Below are 16,916 nucleotides of genomic sequence, written 5' to 3'. Positions count from 1 at the left end.
TGCTAATTAAAAATAGAAACTGATTATAGCTTTCTTTGATTCTTACAAAAAAAGTTGCAGCCAAATAATGTTTTAAAAGTTTTTTTTTTAATTCCAGTTTAATTTCCTTTTTTTTTTTTTTTTTTTGCCTTTTGGAGGGCAATTGGGGTTAAGTAACTTGCCCAAGGTTACATGGCTACTTTTTTTTTGTTAAGTGTATGAGGCTGGATCTGAACTCAGGTCCTCCTGACTTTGGGGCTGGTGCTTTACTCACTGTGCCACCTAGCTGCCCCCTTGAAAGTTTCTTAAACTGTACAGTTTGAAAAATGAAACTGCAAAGTGTTTTGAGCATTCTTATGAGGTTAGTTTCTGAAAAGTATTGTACTAGTCTAGGAGTTTATATATAGGATTCAGCATCTTTTTGTGAATATAGTATTTTAGAGGGAAATGGGGTAAATACCTAAAGCAAACCACAAAAAGGAAGTATTCTAGGTTTTGCAGCTATGAGAAATCTGCATTTTAACAGAGCAAATACTGTTAAAGCTAGATGAATCATGTGGTTCAAGAGAGCATTGATAGTGACATTTTAGCCTATCACTGTGAAGTATATATCGGGCAGTTTTCTTTATGATGCATTTTCATTTTCTAACACTTTTTAAAAGTCCATTGTTTTTTCTTTACCTACTACAGTATGATTTGAAATATTGAACATGGATTTTTCACGTCTTCACATGTATACTCCTCCTCAGAGTGTGCCAGAGAACACTGGTTACACATATGGACTCAGGTGAGTGAGTGTGTATGTAAGTGTGTGTGTGTGTGTGTGTGTGTGTGTGTAAATGGTTTTGGTTTTTTGATTATGAAGTACTTAGCTATCTACATTATTCTAAATGTATAACGTATATCAAGGTTTTTTTTTGCTTTTTTAAGTCTGTATAAACATTGTACCATGGAAATTTAATTTACTAAGCTGATTTGGAAATTTTTTTTGCATTTATTTTGAAAACTCCCTAATTTTTAAAAATTTATTTTTAGTTTTCAACATTTATTTCCACAAAATCTTGAGTTACAGTTTTTTCTCCCCATCTTTCCCCCACCCTACCCCAAAATATCAGGCCTACTGAATACCCCCTCCCCCAATCTACTCTCTCCTACATCCTCCCGAATCAACCCCCCTAACTTTCTAGCAGAGTAAGATGGATTTCCATACCCCAGTGCTTGTACATCTCACCTCCCAGTTGCATGTAAAAAACACTTTTTTTTAAACATTTGTTTTTAAAACTTTGAGTTCCAGATTTTTTCTCTTCTTCTTTCCTCCCCTGCTGTCACTGGGAGGACAAGCAATTCAGTATAGGTTCTACATGTGCAGTTACCCAAATCATTTCCATAATTGTTATATTGTGAAAAACTGTATTTCCCTCCATCCTGTCCCACCCCCCACTTACTCTGTTATCTCCTTTGACCCTATCCCTTTTCAAAAATGCCTGCTTCTAACTACCCTCTCCTCCAATCTGCCATCCCCTCTATCATTTCCCCTCCTATCCCCAACCCCCCCTCCCCCCCCACTTTCTTGCAAGGCAAGATACTCAACTGGAAAACTCCATAAATTTTTGAGCCAACAAATTTCCAGTGACTCAATGATTACTCATTACCAATGAAATGCTATCCCAAGACTCCACCCAAAATGACTTGTGTTAATATAAAGAAAAATCTTTGTTGTGATAGGATCATCAGTTCCCTCATCTGCAAAATTTGGGTATTTGATAGATAACCTCCTAGGGTCCTTTTAATTCTATATCTATAATTCTTTAATAATAAATTAATTGTATTAGTGTACTAAAAATCTTAGAAAAATTGCTTCCCCCCCCCTTTGTTGTAGTCAAATGAGATACAAAATAACCACATAAAGGATGTATCAATTGAGATTAGCCATTTTAGCAGAAGGATAGTTTACAAGAACCCAACTTTTTAAAATAATCTATCAGTTTTCTGTTTTTTAGTGTATTATCATTTAAATCAGTCTATACTAAAAACTCAAGAGGTGTTGCTCAGTATATAGAGGTCTGGCCTCTGAATCAGGAGGCCTCAGAACAGGCCCCGCCTTTGACACGTATTTGGCTCTGTGGCCCTGCCTGTTTCCCCTAGCAACTTTCCACTACTCTGAGTTACTTAGGAGTTGCCCATCTGCATCAGTTAGAAAGGGGAGTCTTAACCCTTTTTTGCATCATGAACTCCTTTAGCAACTTGATGAAACCTATGGAGCCCTTCCCAAAATAATGTTTTTTAAGTGCATAAAATACATAGGATGACAAAGGAAACCAATTATATTCAAATATTTATCAAAATTATTTAAAAAACAAGTTCATGGACCCCTGAGTTGGAGGAACACCAGCACTGGTCGTTCCAGTACTCCAATGAAATCGTAAGTCCATTGCCAAGTGCTAAAATTGATAGGTTAAAAAAAAAAGCTGTTTTTTTTTTTAATCTAAAGAATTTTAGAAAGGCCAAGATGGACCTTAAAAATTAGATTTTCTGACTTACTCATTTTATGGATAAGAAAATTGAGGCTTATCCATCTAGGTGATTATTGCCGAGTGATAATTGCCAAGATAATGATGGATCTGGAATTAGAACTCATTCCCCTTAACTCTCAAACTAGTATTTGATCTATCCCTTTCTGATAGAATGTTGAATTTTTTGTAAACTTTTTGATTTCAGGAGGAAATATGGGGAGATATGTCCCTGGACTGTTTGGAACTTGATTTTTTAGAAAATGTTTTGGTTGAATTCAAGGGCAGTATGTTTAAAATATATATATATATGTTCATTACAAGTTCTTATAAAACATGACTCTCTAAAGGATAAAGAGATTTAATCTTTACAGAAAACTTTGGGAGGCATTTTAGAAGAATTTTGTTTGAGAATTTAGAAAAGTATACAAATCTTAAGTTCAATTCTCTTCATTACTTTTTATTTGAATCATAATTCTGATTCACATCACATTTTCTATGGCAACAAATTTTGTTTACATAAACAGAATTATAGTTTTCCATGGCAGAATGAATAGATTAACCCTACTAAACTCTAGTTTTTATTTTCTATACTATGAACATAACTAAAGGTTGGTCTTCATAATTCATATGTACTTATTAATTCTGAAGAAATTCTCAGAATTAAGTATTTTTAAAACTTTGTGATCAGGTCTATGTTAGGAAAGCGACATTGGTATTTTCATTCTGTAAATTTAACACCCTCTTTCCGTCTGATACAGTTGTAAGTAGATTTGGGACTTGCCTAGTTGTATATGCAGTTGAAAGGTAAAAGAGTATACCCTGAAAACTTGGGAGAGCCTAAGAATATTGGACTACTGCTATTATCAAAGAATTACTGTTATATGTTTAAGTTTCTGTGCCTCACCAATCCTTGTCTATATGCTGTGCTCACTTTAAAAAATAGATGTATTCCTTAAAAGCCCTATAAATTTAATTTTTGTAAAAGCAAATCAAATCATATTTTAAAAGCTGTAGGGCAACTTTCACTTCAAATACTAATGAATCCTTTTGTAAAGCAGATGAAGAAGCATTCCTCTGATTTTTTTTTGTGGGGGGGTGATCTGAGTTATAGAACTGATTTGCTGTTAAAGTAAGATATATCTATAGGTCATGTTTTAGCAAAATCTCTAAGTAAAAAAAATAGGGAATTTTTTTTGGAGGGCAATTGGGGTTAAGTGACTTGCCCAAGGTCACAAGCCAGTTTTTGTGTTAAGTGTTTGAATCCAGATTTGAACTCAGGTCCTCCTGACTCCAGGGCAAGTGCTCTATTTACTGCACCACCTAGCTGGCCTAAAAAAAAATAATTTTTACAAGCTGTACCTATTGCCTATTTATATCAAGTAATAGCCAATAAAATAAAATAATTTGGTTAGACCTTGAGTTCTGTCAGCATTTGACCTACGCTCTTATTTGAACTGCATGCATTTTCTTAGTTGCTTTTCTCATAAATTTGAGGGTAGATATAGCTAAAAAATATGTGGAGAGTTTCATTTGTATGTTGATCAGTTAGTTTGTCATTTGGTAAACAGCCAGCCATAGTTATTGAATGTTCTATGCAATTCCCATCAGCTTGTAAAGTTGCATTTATTGGCTGGAACAATTATGTGAATAGTTTTGTGTGGTTCTGGTTTTAGATTCTGGGAAAAATATTTTAGCATTTTTTATTTGATTTATATCCAAAAGCCAGGAAATAGAAATTCAATTAAAAATTAAATATTCTTCATGAAGATAATAGATCAAAATTAAAATGTTTTACTCTTTTTTAGGACCATATTGGGCCTTTACGATTTGAGTCTTAATCTAACTAATATTTCTAATCTTTTATATTGTTTGCTAAATAAGTATGAATATACTCTCATGTCATTCCTCCCTCCTCATTTAGAATTGGGACATCTCAATTGCTCTGTATTGCTTTTTCATCCCAAGTCATTTAATAGAGACTATAGGCAGTCCCCTTTTTAGAGTGTGTTGTGTTCTAAAAGCTTGTGCATTTCTTAGAACTCTGAATATATTTTCCTATGGAAATAGTGTTATGTTATACTTAGATGATCACCGCTGCACTGCCCAAGTGTTATTTGGATTCTGTAACCTCTCAAGAGTCTTCTTACTCTGAGAATCTATGATGCTAAGTCTTGCACTGAGGCTAAGAAGACTAGTACTGAAGATGATGTGTATGTATGCCTATAAGACATAGCTGTGAATTATTTTTGTTTAAAATGTGTCACTCTATCAAACATTTGGGTGTTAAATTCCTCTTTTGGAAAAATGTCTTTATTAGACTGCTTTAATTAATATTAACTTGATATTAGTATGTTCTATCCTGCTCAAAGAAATCTAGTGTTATTTTGGATTGTGTTGAGCATCATAGAGTTAGAAGTGGAATGGTACTTAAGAAAAATCTATTTCAACACCCTTATTTTATTGGTGAGGAAACTAAAGCCCAAAGAAGTTAAATGCTCTCATCCAGGGTGATATACATTAGTAAGGCAGAGAAGCAGGATTTGAATCTGCTTCTTCTGACTCGAAATCCAATGTTTTTTTCACCACATTATGCAAAGTATTCTGTTTTGTGTTAAAAGCTCTTTTAACCTAAACCTATATATGAATATATTAAATATATATTTCAGCATGAACATTTTAAAATATTTTGTTACCTTGTTGATTTGCATAAATACTTTTTCCTAATGCTTTAGATTTAGATTTAGATTCCTAATGCCTTAGATTTAAATACCTAGATGTTTAAGAAACCTTTTGCTATTACGCTAGGACACATATTGTTTGTTTTTAAAATGTAGAAGTAATTAGAAGATGTCTTTGGTCAAGAACTGTGCTGTCCTTTTTTATGTTCCAAGCCATCTTGGTCTTAATTAAAGTAAGTTTTTTATTAGAATAATTATAGATGCCTTTAATGATTAGTAATTTCAAAAATGTTTTGGCCAAAAATATTGGATAATCTATTTGTTCCAGGAAGTCTTTTTAAGCTTTAAACCAAATAACATTAAGACTTGATAACCTTGTGATGAGTTTGTTTTCATTGTAGTTCAAGCTATTCTTCAGATGCCCTGGATTTTGAGATTGAACATAAATTGGATCCTGTGTTTGATTTTCCAAGACTGTCACGTCGAAGCTTGCATTCGGTCCCTACAACATATACCAGTGATGATGATAAGATGGAAAACACTCACTCCTATACTAGAAATACTTCTCATAAAGACAAAATTTCAAAGTAAGCAATGTTTTCCTTTTCCTTTGATTTTTAAAAATTACTCATTATTCAGAATTACACATATTTATAACTTGTGTACAACTTTACATGAACAGATTTCACATATTAAATATTAATATTATGTTTCAAATTTTTCATATGATAAGAATATTCAGTAACCACTTCTAGAATTTATAACATTATTTCCCTTCTACAGAGTTAAGCATTGACATTTTGTTCAATTGAAGTCCTATTCAGTTTTATTTCAGTGTTAAAGAGACAGCTGCCATCTAATAAAGTAGCTACAGTTCCACATATAGTACTAATAGTCATGGTTTAAAAAGTTTTATTCATCCAGTGTCATGAGAATTGAACTTCAGCTGTCTGACCAAATGTCATGGAAGGCGAAAAGTGATCTTGCCAAAACAAACATGTTACAGCTTGGCTTTGTAATATTAATGATTAAGATAGATTTTATAAAGTGTATATGTACATTCATTACAAGATTTACGTAGTAGATTAAGGTCTATGAATACATTGCTTAGTAAATTTTCAAATTTATTCAATTTATGGTCTTTCCATGTTTCATATCACCTCTATCCTGAAAAGTATGGTATGATTTTCATGCTTTGAAGAAAAATTAAGGTAACAGCTTTAATCTTATTCAGATCTGGATATGACCTATCAGCACAGATATTCAGTAGATGAAAGGGAAAAGAAAAAAGTGAGTGGCATTTGTAGGAGAACATACTCAAAAGGGCCAGCATTAATGTTTTGTATTGAATTGTTTTCATATAAATTATAAAAGGAAATCATACAAAATTTCTTCAAATTCTGATCAAGTTATAAATTGTTTTATTATATATGCTTCCCATAGTTGATTTGGTAGAAAGAATATACACTTTCTAAATATTTAAACTTTAAGCTAATTAACCATGTATACAAAACGCTTTAAATAAAAATAGCCTAGTAGTCTGAGAGTTTTCTGTCTTTTCTGGAAGGATCGGAATACTGCAGGGAGGGGGAAGTGGGGGAAATTTGGGCCTGTGATTTTATTTGTATAGGAAACTACTGGTATGGAAACTCTCTTCAGTGATACAGATCAGTAACTCTGGCATTTTTCTTACATAAGGTTGACTTTTCATAAAAACTTAGCTTTGAAGTCATTTTTGTAATAGATGGAGAACATAAATACAAAAAGCCATATTCCAGATGTTCAGCCTGTCCTTAATTCACTAAACACAAATTTTCCTTGTCCTTGAGAAATAATGTGAAGTTTCTCTGTTGGTATTGATGAAGTATAACAAATACATTGTCTAAATTTATAAAAAGCAAATCACTTATATTATTTAAAATATTAGAGTTACTTAATCTTGAATTTATGTTTACTTTGCATCATGATTAAGTTTATCATTAAAGTCTAATTGTTTTGTATTTATCAGAGAAAGTTTGCAGATTTGTTTTCTTTCTTTGGATAGGACATCAAAACATCATAGAAACACAAACAAACAATCTTTGGCTGTGAATCATGCTGCAAGAAAAGCTGCTTCCAACTCCTCCCTTCTCAGCCAGAGTACCTTTAGTAGCCATGCTAGTGATACGTCTTTAAGATCCTCTGTCCTGGATGAGTCTTTAATTCGTAAACAGACCAAAGTTGTCCATTTCTGGGGTAAGTTAATGAGAGATATTTTCTATTGATTTTGGAATAAATTATGTGAGGTATGTGTGTGTATTTTAAATGTATCTCTTGTTTGTTTGTAAGAAGCTCAGACTATGTCATCTACATTTTAATAACTTTTTTTGAACTATTTCTAGGAAGTAAATAGGTCATATATCAATCACTCTTTCCATTTTGTAGCTAGGAAACTTTGTTGTTATCCTTGGTTCTTGAAGAGGACCAAAATTACATCACTGTGCACAAGTTTCATTGTGCTGTGTGGCTGATCAGACCAATATGAGTTTGGAATGTTCTACCCCAGGTCGGATACAAATAATCCTTGTGAACATTTGGTGTGGATTCTCCAAATTTGTGCATCCTGTGTTTCCTTTGAGCTGTTTCAGTTTTGCTTTGCTCATAGAGCACAGCACCTTCTCTGATGTGGGCACACCATACTGGGCAGTCCTGTACCAGTGTCTCCCATGTCACACAATCAGTTCCAAAGTTCTTAAGAGAGACCTTGAGGTGAGTGCTTGCCTTGTGTGAGTTCTCCATAAAATAGTCTTTTTGGCAAGCATACATTTTGCATTTGAACAACGTGGCCAGCCCATCAGAGTTGCACTCTCTGAAGCAGAGTTTGCATTCTTGGCTGGTCAAGTTCAAGTAAGGATTTCAGTGTCTGGTACCTTATCCTGCCAGGTGATCTTCAGAATCTTCCTAAGACAATTCAAATGGAAGCAATTCATTTTCCTGGCATCTGAAGTACCAAAAGTTTAAATGATTTTCTTATGGATATAAAGATACTTATTTGAATACTACTTTAGTCTTCCACTTTGCTCTGTTTAATTTCCCATTAGGTTTGGAATATTTGTTTTTGTTTTTATCTGGACAATTAAAGTAATATAATTGGATGTCATAACTAGATCTGTTTTATAAGTATGGCGTCATGGGAATCACCTTTAAGCAAACTTGGCACAAAAGAATCAAACTAGCCAACATAGTGTGATATACTAGAAAATGTTGAAATTATTATATGAAACAGAAAAAAAGTTAAAGTTTAGGCATTTTTAATTTTAAAATTCCTGAGCTATTGGAAAGCAACTGTACTGTATAGATAGCATAAGTATTCCTTGGGAATGATTTCTGATTTGACCCTCTGGTCCTAAGTGTATAGTTAATGTGATTTGCCTTCATTCTTTAGAAAAGTGATATCATAGAGACTACCTAAATATGATAAAAAGATGCTTTACATATACCATCCAGCAGATTGAGGTTGTCCAGGAATTGTGATTTCAGGCTTGTTATACTACTTGTTGTTTCTACTATTACTATAATGGCAGGATTTTTAGTGTTATGATAGCAAAGCAATTTTCTTTATGCTCATGCTTATCTCACTTTTAACCTGCAAAATTCTTTGGTGAATGGAAGGAAGAAGGAAGAATAGATAGAATGGGATAAGTGTCTCAAGGTTCTGTCCTGGGCCCTTTTCTCTTTCCCTTGTATACTTCTATACTACTTTGTTCGCTGATCTCCCCAGCTCCCATGGTTTTAATTACCATTTCTCTGCTGATGATTCTCAAGTCTACTCCTGCCTCAGTCTCTCTGTTGACCTTCACTCTTGCATCTCTATTTGAGACATCTCAAACTAGGTAATCCAGGAGACATTTTAAACTAAACATGTTCAAAACAATTCATTTTCTTTCCCACTAAATCCTCCTTCCCTTCTACCTTCCATGTTACTGTAGTACCATCCTCCCAGTCCCTCAGGTTCACAATTTAGGAGATAATCCTCAACTCTTCACTCTCTCTCACTGCCCCACCCCATCCAAGCTATTGCTAAGGCCTGTGGATTTCACCTCTGCAACTTCTCTTCTAGATGTTCTCTTCTGTCTTCTGAAATTGCCTCTAGTCTAGTGCAGTCCCTCTAGTGGATTACCTCAAGCTTCGACTATTAGCGATAGCCTGCTGGTGGGTCTGTCTACATCTAGTCTCTCCCCACTCCAATCTGTCTTCTCCATTCAGCCACAAAAACTATTTTCCTAAAGTGCAGGTCTGATCATGCCACCCTCCCAATCAATAAACTCTAGTGGCTCACTTTCACCTCCAGAATCCAATACAAAATACTCTTGACTTGGCATTCAAAACCCTTTCTTACCTTTCTAGTCTTCTTACACCATACTCCCTACCCCATACTCTTCAATTCGGTGACTCTGGCCTCCTGGCTGTTCCACAAACAAGACACTCCATCTCTTAACTCCAGACATTTTCTCTTGCTGTGTCCCTCCTCAACTCCACCTACTGACTTTCCTGGCTTCCTTTAAATCTCAACTAAAATCTCATCTTTTACAATAAACCTTTACCAACTCCTCTTAATTCTAGTACCTTCCTTCAGTTAATTTTCTATTTATCCTGTGTATGGTTTACTTTGAATATATGTGTTTGAATGTTTCCTCTCCCATTAGAGTATAAGTTTCTTGAGGGCAGGAACTGTCATTTGCCTCTCTTTATATTCTCAGTTCTTAGCAAGTTCTAGCACATTGTAAATGCTTAACACATTTTTATTGATTGAGATAATCTCTCATAGAACTAAGCATGAGAATATGAATATCTTTAGAGTTTATTGCCAGAACATTTCTTGGACCATTTAAAGATTTTAGATTTTAAAATGATAATTATCTTATTTAGCAAGAGTTGATGCCCCTTTGACTTTGATAGTTTTGGGTTTTTTGTTGGGGGTTTTTTTTTTGGTATCCTGATGGAAGTTCAAGGAAATTGACTAGATTTTTTCAGGTTTCCTTCTAAGCCAAATTTATCATTTCAGTTAAATAGTATTATTGTAAGTTTTAATCTAGTGTGTGCTAGGTAGCACAGTGGATTGGACTGGGAGTCAGAAAAACCTGAGTTCAAATCTACCCTCAGACACTTCCTAGTTGTGTGACTCTGAGCAGGTCACTTAACTCTGTTTGCCTCAGTTTCCCCATCTGTGAAATGAGCCGGAGAAGGATATGGCCAACCACTCCCATATCTTTGCCAGGAAAACCCCACATGGGGTCACAGAGATTGGACTTGACTGAAATGATTGAACAAGAACAAGAAGTTTTAATATGATTTATAAATATAAGAAATTGGACTTTTTTTTATTAAGAATTTCAAAAGGTTTCCTCTCAGGTGGTGGTAATTTTCTTTTTTGCAATATGTAGTAATATAGGTAGATAGAACATCTTATATTGGTTATTTTATATATTTTATATTGGCTACATTAAATGTTTTTATCTTATGAGATGTTAAAGTGATTTTCAAACTTTAAAGAGCTATAAGTGTTGGCTATTATTGTTATTTTAACTTTCTTTAAAAGTTGCTTGTCTCTCTATGACTTTCATACTCGTTCCTTTCTCTTATACTGTGATTTGAAGGATTTGAATAAGTTTCCAAAATATTATGTGCTAATTTTGGCAAGAGTTGGTATTCTTGTTTCACTGTGCTGTTTGTTCTGGCAGCAAAAGTGGTTACCAGGCAACAGAAGCAGCACATGCTACTAATTAATGTAGCTTTCCCCAGTAGTCACATGGAGAAACCAGGGAAAGATATGATTTTGTTTCTTATTTCCTTATACTTCTTCCCATATCTTTGACAGATGACCATGCTTATTGTAAATGTTTTCTCATCAGTGTAAATTGTTTTCACATACATATATATCTCACCAAAATTGACTATAATAAAAGATAGTGATTGGAAGTATGTAGCTGGAAGTATTTCTACTTTGAGAACTTCAGAAAATTGAGGAGGGGAAGCTTTAAATTCTGCTTAATATGATGCAATATAATTCTGATTTTTAACTATTGTAGTTTCTAAGCTCCTTTACATATTTTAGTTTGTGTTGTTTTCAACAGTAAGAATATGTTTTGTTTTGTTTTTAGGTCTTGATGATGATGGGGATCTTAAAGGTAATTAGTCCATGCTCCTTTCTCCAAACAACATTTGTTTATTAGGTTAATTCATATCGAAATAAACGATTTAAATTTATTTTTAAAAAAAATTAGGTGGGACTAAAACTGTCATCCAGGGAAATGGTGACCTAGCAACTGAAGAAACAGATTCAACCTTGAACAATGGTTATATATGCAATGATTGCAGTATGCTTTCTGAGCGAAAGGATGTCCTCACAGCCTACTCCACTTCCCACGTGCCATCTTCAAGAATTTATTTTAGGGATGGGAGTCAAAAACGTAAGTCTAGTTTTTTGAAGCAAAGTATTAGGATGATAGCCTTTAAAAATATTTTATTCTACAGAATGATGTGTGTTTATTCAAACCCTTTCTGCTATAGGTTTTTGAGCTGTTTGTGCTTGAAAAAACTAAGCAATGGAATAACTGGTATGCTTGCAGTTGGATAGTATTTTTCCTAGAGAATATTTATTACCCATTCACATTACAGCATAACATTTTGGATATTTCAGTGAGCAAACAATTGCTTTCCAGTTTCTTTTAAGTATAATAGTAAATTTTTAAAAAAGTTTTTAATACCACTTTCAAACTTCTCTTATTAAAATATATTAGAAATTATGCCATTATTTCTTGTTTTAGTGCCCCATACTGCATCATCTGAATTACTGATACAAGGGAAATTTCCTTAATGACAAAAATAATGTTTGACAGTTAAGAAATACTTTCTGTAATAAAACATTTTATGAAAATTGTTGTAGGAAAGGGAGGCAAAAATTTTTCTGCTGAATCAAACCTCCTGATCTGATAGTCTGTGGTCGTATTTCTGAGGAGGAGCAAGAGGAAAGTTTTGGTGGGGCAGGTGGAGAGATGGAGATATTTACTGAATTCAGGTCCTGGAGAAAACCATGTGCCAATTTTATATTTGTGATGACTGCTTTTGTTATAAGAAAAGCAACTCCATTAATTACCCAAATTAATATGAGTGTTCTAACATTATTTACCTGCACTTGAATTGAAATTGAGAGGTACTCCAGCAATATCTCCACAGAACAGAGTATGAATCTAGGGACTTTTGCTGCTGGCAGATCCATAGGGAAGTTCCCAAAGAACCCCACCTATGCATACTTTGAGAATCCCCTTTTTATATTATTTATTTTTAGTTTTCAACATTCATTTCCACAAGATTTTGAGTTATAAATTTTCTCCCCATCTTTCCCCTGCCCCCACCCCAAGTAGCAAGCCTACTGAATACCCCTTCCCCCAATCGGTTCTCTTATAGCCTCCCCCTTCCCCACCCCAACTTTCTAGTAGGCCAAGATGGATTTCTATACCCCAGTGCCAGTGTATCTTACTTTCCAGTTGTGTGTAAAAACCAATTTTTTTTTTTTAGCATTTGTTTTTAAAACTTTGATTTCCAAATTTTTTTCCTTCTTTTCTCCTCACCAAACCCCACTGGGAAGACAAGCAGTTCAGTATAGATTTTACATGTGTAGTTATGCAAAACATGAGAACCCCTTTCTACCAACTAAATACTTTGTTTGTTTGAAAGTAAGTACCCTTTGTTTTCCTAGGCAGTGGCTGTAGCCATTTCTTCTGAAGGGTACTGAGAGTATTGTAGAGCCACATAACACAGAGTGGGTTCTGTTTGATTGCTAGTTTGGCTAAGACTGAGAGGTTGCCCTTGATCCACTTCAGGTGGAATAAGGGATATTTGGTAAAAATTTGTTACCATTGAGAGTCACTTCACTTTTGCCATGTTCCTTTAGCCTCTGTATTCCCAAGAGCCTTTTAGGAGCTACTTGAACAACAGCTTTAGCTATTGTGAGAAAGTTTTAATTCTTAAATACTACTTAGCCATTTAAATGCAAAACAAACATATTTCTTTTTTTTTTTTTGCAGGGGGGAGGGCAGGGCAATTAATTAAGGGGTTAAGCGACTTGCTCAAGGTCACAAGGCTAGTAAGTGTTAAATGTCTGAGACTGGATTTGAACTCAGGTCCTTTGGACTCCAGGGCTGGTGTTCTATTCACTGTACCACCTAGCTGCCCCCCAAAACATACATTTTTCATATTTCTTATAAATTTAACTTTATTTCCAGAGGTGTTTTTGGAGAGGCTAAAAATGCTTGCTTGATAAAGGTTGGAAAAGGTAGGGTGTACCTTTGAAAGACCTGTCAATTGTAGCATTCTTATATCACAGTGGGCAAAATGAGAGTACCCACTTTTGTTTTTTCTTGTAAAGTTGCTTATGTTATTAATATAATAAGAAAGAATGAGGAAAAAGTAGATGTGAAAGTAAAATGTTACATGGAAAATATATTTTTTTTATTTTGTGAAGACATTAACGATGTTTTCTGAGTTAAATCTGAATTTAAGATGTAAATACAACTGTTTTCTTTATTATCAGTCACCCTTTGAGTTTGGTTTTGCTCAAAATGAAATTTTTTTTTACACTAATCAAATTAGTAACTCTTTTCATCCTGTACTAGATAAATTACCAGAATCTGTTTGTCACAATACATAGGGATGGAAACACAGTACTATTCATTGTATAGAAAATTTAATGAACTTCGTTTTCTTTCTCTGATTTATAGACAATTCAGCCCATTGGTCAGAAGTCAAAGAGAATCAGAACTTTTGGAGGGCTAGAGGGTCAGGGGTGGAAAATGCTGTGGATGTAGAGATATATGCAAATATCATTAAATACTAAACCTCAAGGTTGAGACTTTCTGTTGGAGACATTAGGAGGATTGTCAAGGGACTCTGAATTCAATAAACATTTATTTAGCTTGCTGATGTGTAAAGCTCTGCACTAGGCACACAGAACATATTGCTAAAACATGATTCTTGTATTCATGGAAATGTAAGTACATAACTAGATTGTACATTGAAGAAATATACAACAAAGCCTACTTTGAAGTCTTTTGGGGAAAAAAAAGATTTGTGAGTGGTTGATCATGGACAGGTTGGTCATGAAAGAGGCAACATTAGAAAATGGGTAGGAATTCAGTAGGCAGGATGGGGAGAACAAGGTATACTAGGTAAATGGAATATTGTAAACAAAAGTTGGCATTACAAAAGTTGTATTCCAGAAGACAGTTTTTCATTTTGGCTTACGCATAGACTATGAGGGTCAGAAAGGTAGGATAGTGCCAGAATTTAGTTGTCTTTAAGTGATAAGTGAAGGAGCCAGTGAAGATATTTTTGAGCAGATAAAAGTTGTTGACCAAAGCTATAAAATAAGATGGTCTGGCAGTGTCATAAAGAATGGATTGGAGTAAGGGGAGGATGGGAAGAATGGCACCAAAACAAACCTGTTATGAAGTTATTGGAATAATCCCAGATAAGTGGCAATGGGAAGAGTAGAATATAAATTCCCTGAAGGCAGGGACCCTGATTTTGTCTGTCTGTAGTGCCTAGAAGAATGCTTGTTGAAAGGATGTTATCTACGAGTTCCATTCTAATCTTGAGATTCTGTAATTCTTCTAAAGCACCAGACCTCCTACAAAATGATGATTGACAGAATAAAACAAAATTTTTTTTATCCTGAAAATTGTATGACTTAACATGATTCAGTCCAGAGAGGAGAGGTGGTAAAATAATAACTTGAAAGGTTATTTCTAGGAAATGAAAGGAAATGAAGGTTATTTCTAGCTAGTGAAATGTGGATGAGATAGTACCTGAGCTGAGGATTGAAGAGAGGGAAAAAAGTTAATAGGCAAAGAGCTTGATCTTAGTTCATAGATTTAGAGCTAGGTAGGAGTTATCAAGTCATGTATATAGTCCAGTCTCTACACTTTACAAATGAGAACTGAGGAGAAAGTTCCTTCTGTCTGTGAAGTATATCATGGATAAAGACAGAGAGTCAGGAGAAGACTTGAAGAGGGCTGTACTTTTAGCAACTAAAAAACTGTAAGAAAAAAAGGAATTTCTGATATTTGTTTTCTACAAATTCTGCTGAAGCTAATAAAAACTGAAACCAAAATAGTGCTTTGCATATGCTTTGTAGTAGGTTTCCCTAGAAGGTTATTTTAATATTCTTGAGAGAGGGAACTTATATCTTTAGATCTTATATTTTTGCAAGCTATGGTTTATAAAGCCATTGTTTTCTTTACAAAAGAGAGATCCAAAGGAAGAGATAACTCATGTTACCCCAGGTAATGATTCACTTTTCAGTATGATTTCTGATTATAAAGGCTTATTTCTGATTAATAAGACTTACACTGTATTTAGATGTTGAGTGGCAATGTAAGAAGATGGCCCCACCAGGTCATGGATATTCCACTTAACAACTGTTTCTTATCTAGCCAACCTGGAAGTCAACACCTTTTATTTGAATTAATTTAGTTCATATAGTTCCATGTCTTACAATGTTAAGACTATATATTTATTCTACATACACATATGTGTATTTTTTTTCTGCTATGAGAATATAAACTCTTTGAGAGCAGGGGTTATTCCATTCCATAAGCACCTAGCACAGTGGCTTGTATCTGGTAGGCACTTAATTCATGTTTGTTGACAGTTGAATTTTTGATTTAAAAAAAAACCTCAAAAAGCCCTAAAATTTTGGTTTTAATTTTATTGTACTAGGGAAAAAAATGTTGATCTAAACTGAAGAAGTACCAAAGAGAAATAATTGGTGGAAATGGTCTTGTGTTACTCTGCAGCCCCTCTATAAGTAGTTTTATTGGAGGGATTTAAATTTTTCTACATCTTAAAAAATACCTTAAAAAAAAGTCTAAAAAAATACCTTAAGAATAAAGATCTCTAGCAACTTTGGTAGAATAAATAGGGCTGTGCTGTTTTTCCTGTCAGATTGTAAATTCCTTGAGGGAGGCCCTCTCATTTTTTTTAATCTCCCTTCGACATGGTAGAAATGTATTGCATATAAGAATGTCCTAAATAAATGTTTGTTGAGTGTATGTAAGTAACAGTAACAAATAATCAGAAATAACCAGATATTTTTAAGAAGTTATTGCAGTGCTAAAAATGCCAAAGAAAACTACATGACTGATGATGGCCTTCCAGGCTCAATAGGAGGAACAAGGGCTTTTTCTCTTCTTATTGCTACTTAGTGACCCCAGTGAAAACCATGGCTTCTCCTCTGCAGGAGAGCGTCTGTTAGAAAGAAATGGTTTCATCCAGGATCAGGGGTGGAGAACCTACAGCCTCAAGGCCATATGTATCTGTCTAAGTCTTCATGTGTGGCCCTCAGACTGAATCCAAACTTTACAGAACAAATCCCCTTAATAAAAAGATTTATTCTGTAAAATTTAGACTCAGTCAAAAGGCTGCACCTAATGACCTAGAAGGCCACAAACTCCCTACCCCTGTACCTGGATGATATTTTACAGTTGTTTGCTAGTATGAGATCCTTGATGTTGATGAATCTGGCATGTTATTTTTATTCTTGCCAGGGTATTGTAAGGATCCATATTATTTTGCTGGAATATAGCTTTTAGGAAAATTTCATTTTAACTTTTAGGGCCTTTTGTTTAGATTTATATGAATTCATTAAATTTCCTCTAGTTAAAATGACCTTTCTGGTTTTAGCTGATCAAGTAATTTGCAAGTTGAT

The 16,916-nt window shown here is 34.2% G+C and overlaps 2 protein-coding genes across 21 annotated transcripts in view; one reads left to right on the top strand and one right to left on the bottom strand.

The window, feature by feature from the left end:
* Nucleotides 1-16,916, bottom strand: part of PRKAR1B (protein kinase cAMP-dependent type I regulatory subunit beta) — a 716,155-nt gene that overhangs the window by 426,659 nt on the left and 272,580 nt on the right. The window lies entirely within an intron of this gene.
* Nucleotides 1-16,916, top strand: part of SUN1 (Sad1 and UNC84 domain containing 1) — a 70,584-nt gene that overhangs the window by 22,727 nt on the left and 30,941 nt on the right. For 16 of the 20 annotated variants that reach the window (XM_069084851.1, XM_069084850.1, XM_069084860.1 and 13 more), the window contains 5 exons: nt 670-766; nt 5,572-5,757; nt 7,215-7,405; nt 11,311-11,337; nt 11,434-11,619. In XM_069084851.1, coding sequence (XP_068940952.1) covers nt 690-766; nt 5,572-5,757; nt 7,215-7,405; nt 11,311-11,337; nt 11,434-11,619 — 667 coding nt within the window. In that variant the 5' untranslated portion in view covers nt 670-689. The remainder of the gene's footprint in view (nt 1-669; nt 767-5,571; nt 5,758-7,214; nt 7,406-11,310; nt 11,338-11,433; nt 11,620-16,916) is intronic. The other 4 variants (XM_069084857.1, XM_069084855.1, XM_069084856.1 and 1 more) reach the window with 1 other exon arrangement.

Source organism: Petaurus breviceps, unplaced genomic scaffold, assembly GCF_028583685.1.
Source record: "Petaurus breviceps papuanus isolate PSGF00001 unplaced genomic scaffold, PetGlider_PUasm1.0 175, whole genome shotgun sequence".
Taxonomy (NCBI): Eukaryota; Metazoa; Chordata; class Mammalia; order Diprotodontia; family Petauridae; genus Petaurus; species Petaurus breviceps.
Note: the sequence above shows the minus strand (reverse complement) of the source record. Positions and strands in the feature narration are given on the sequence as shown.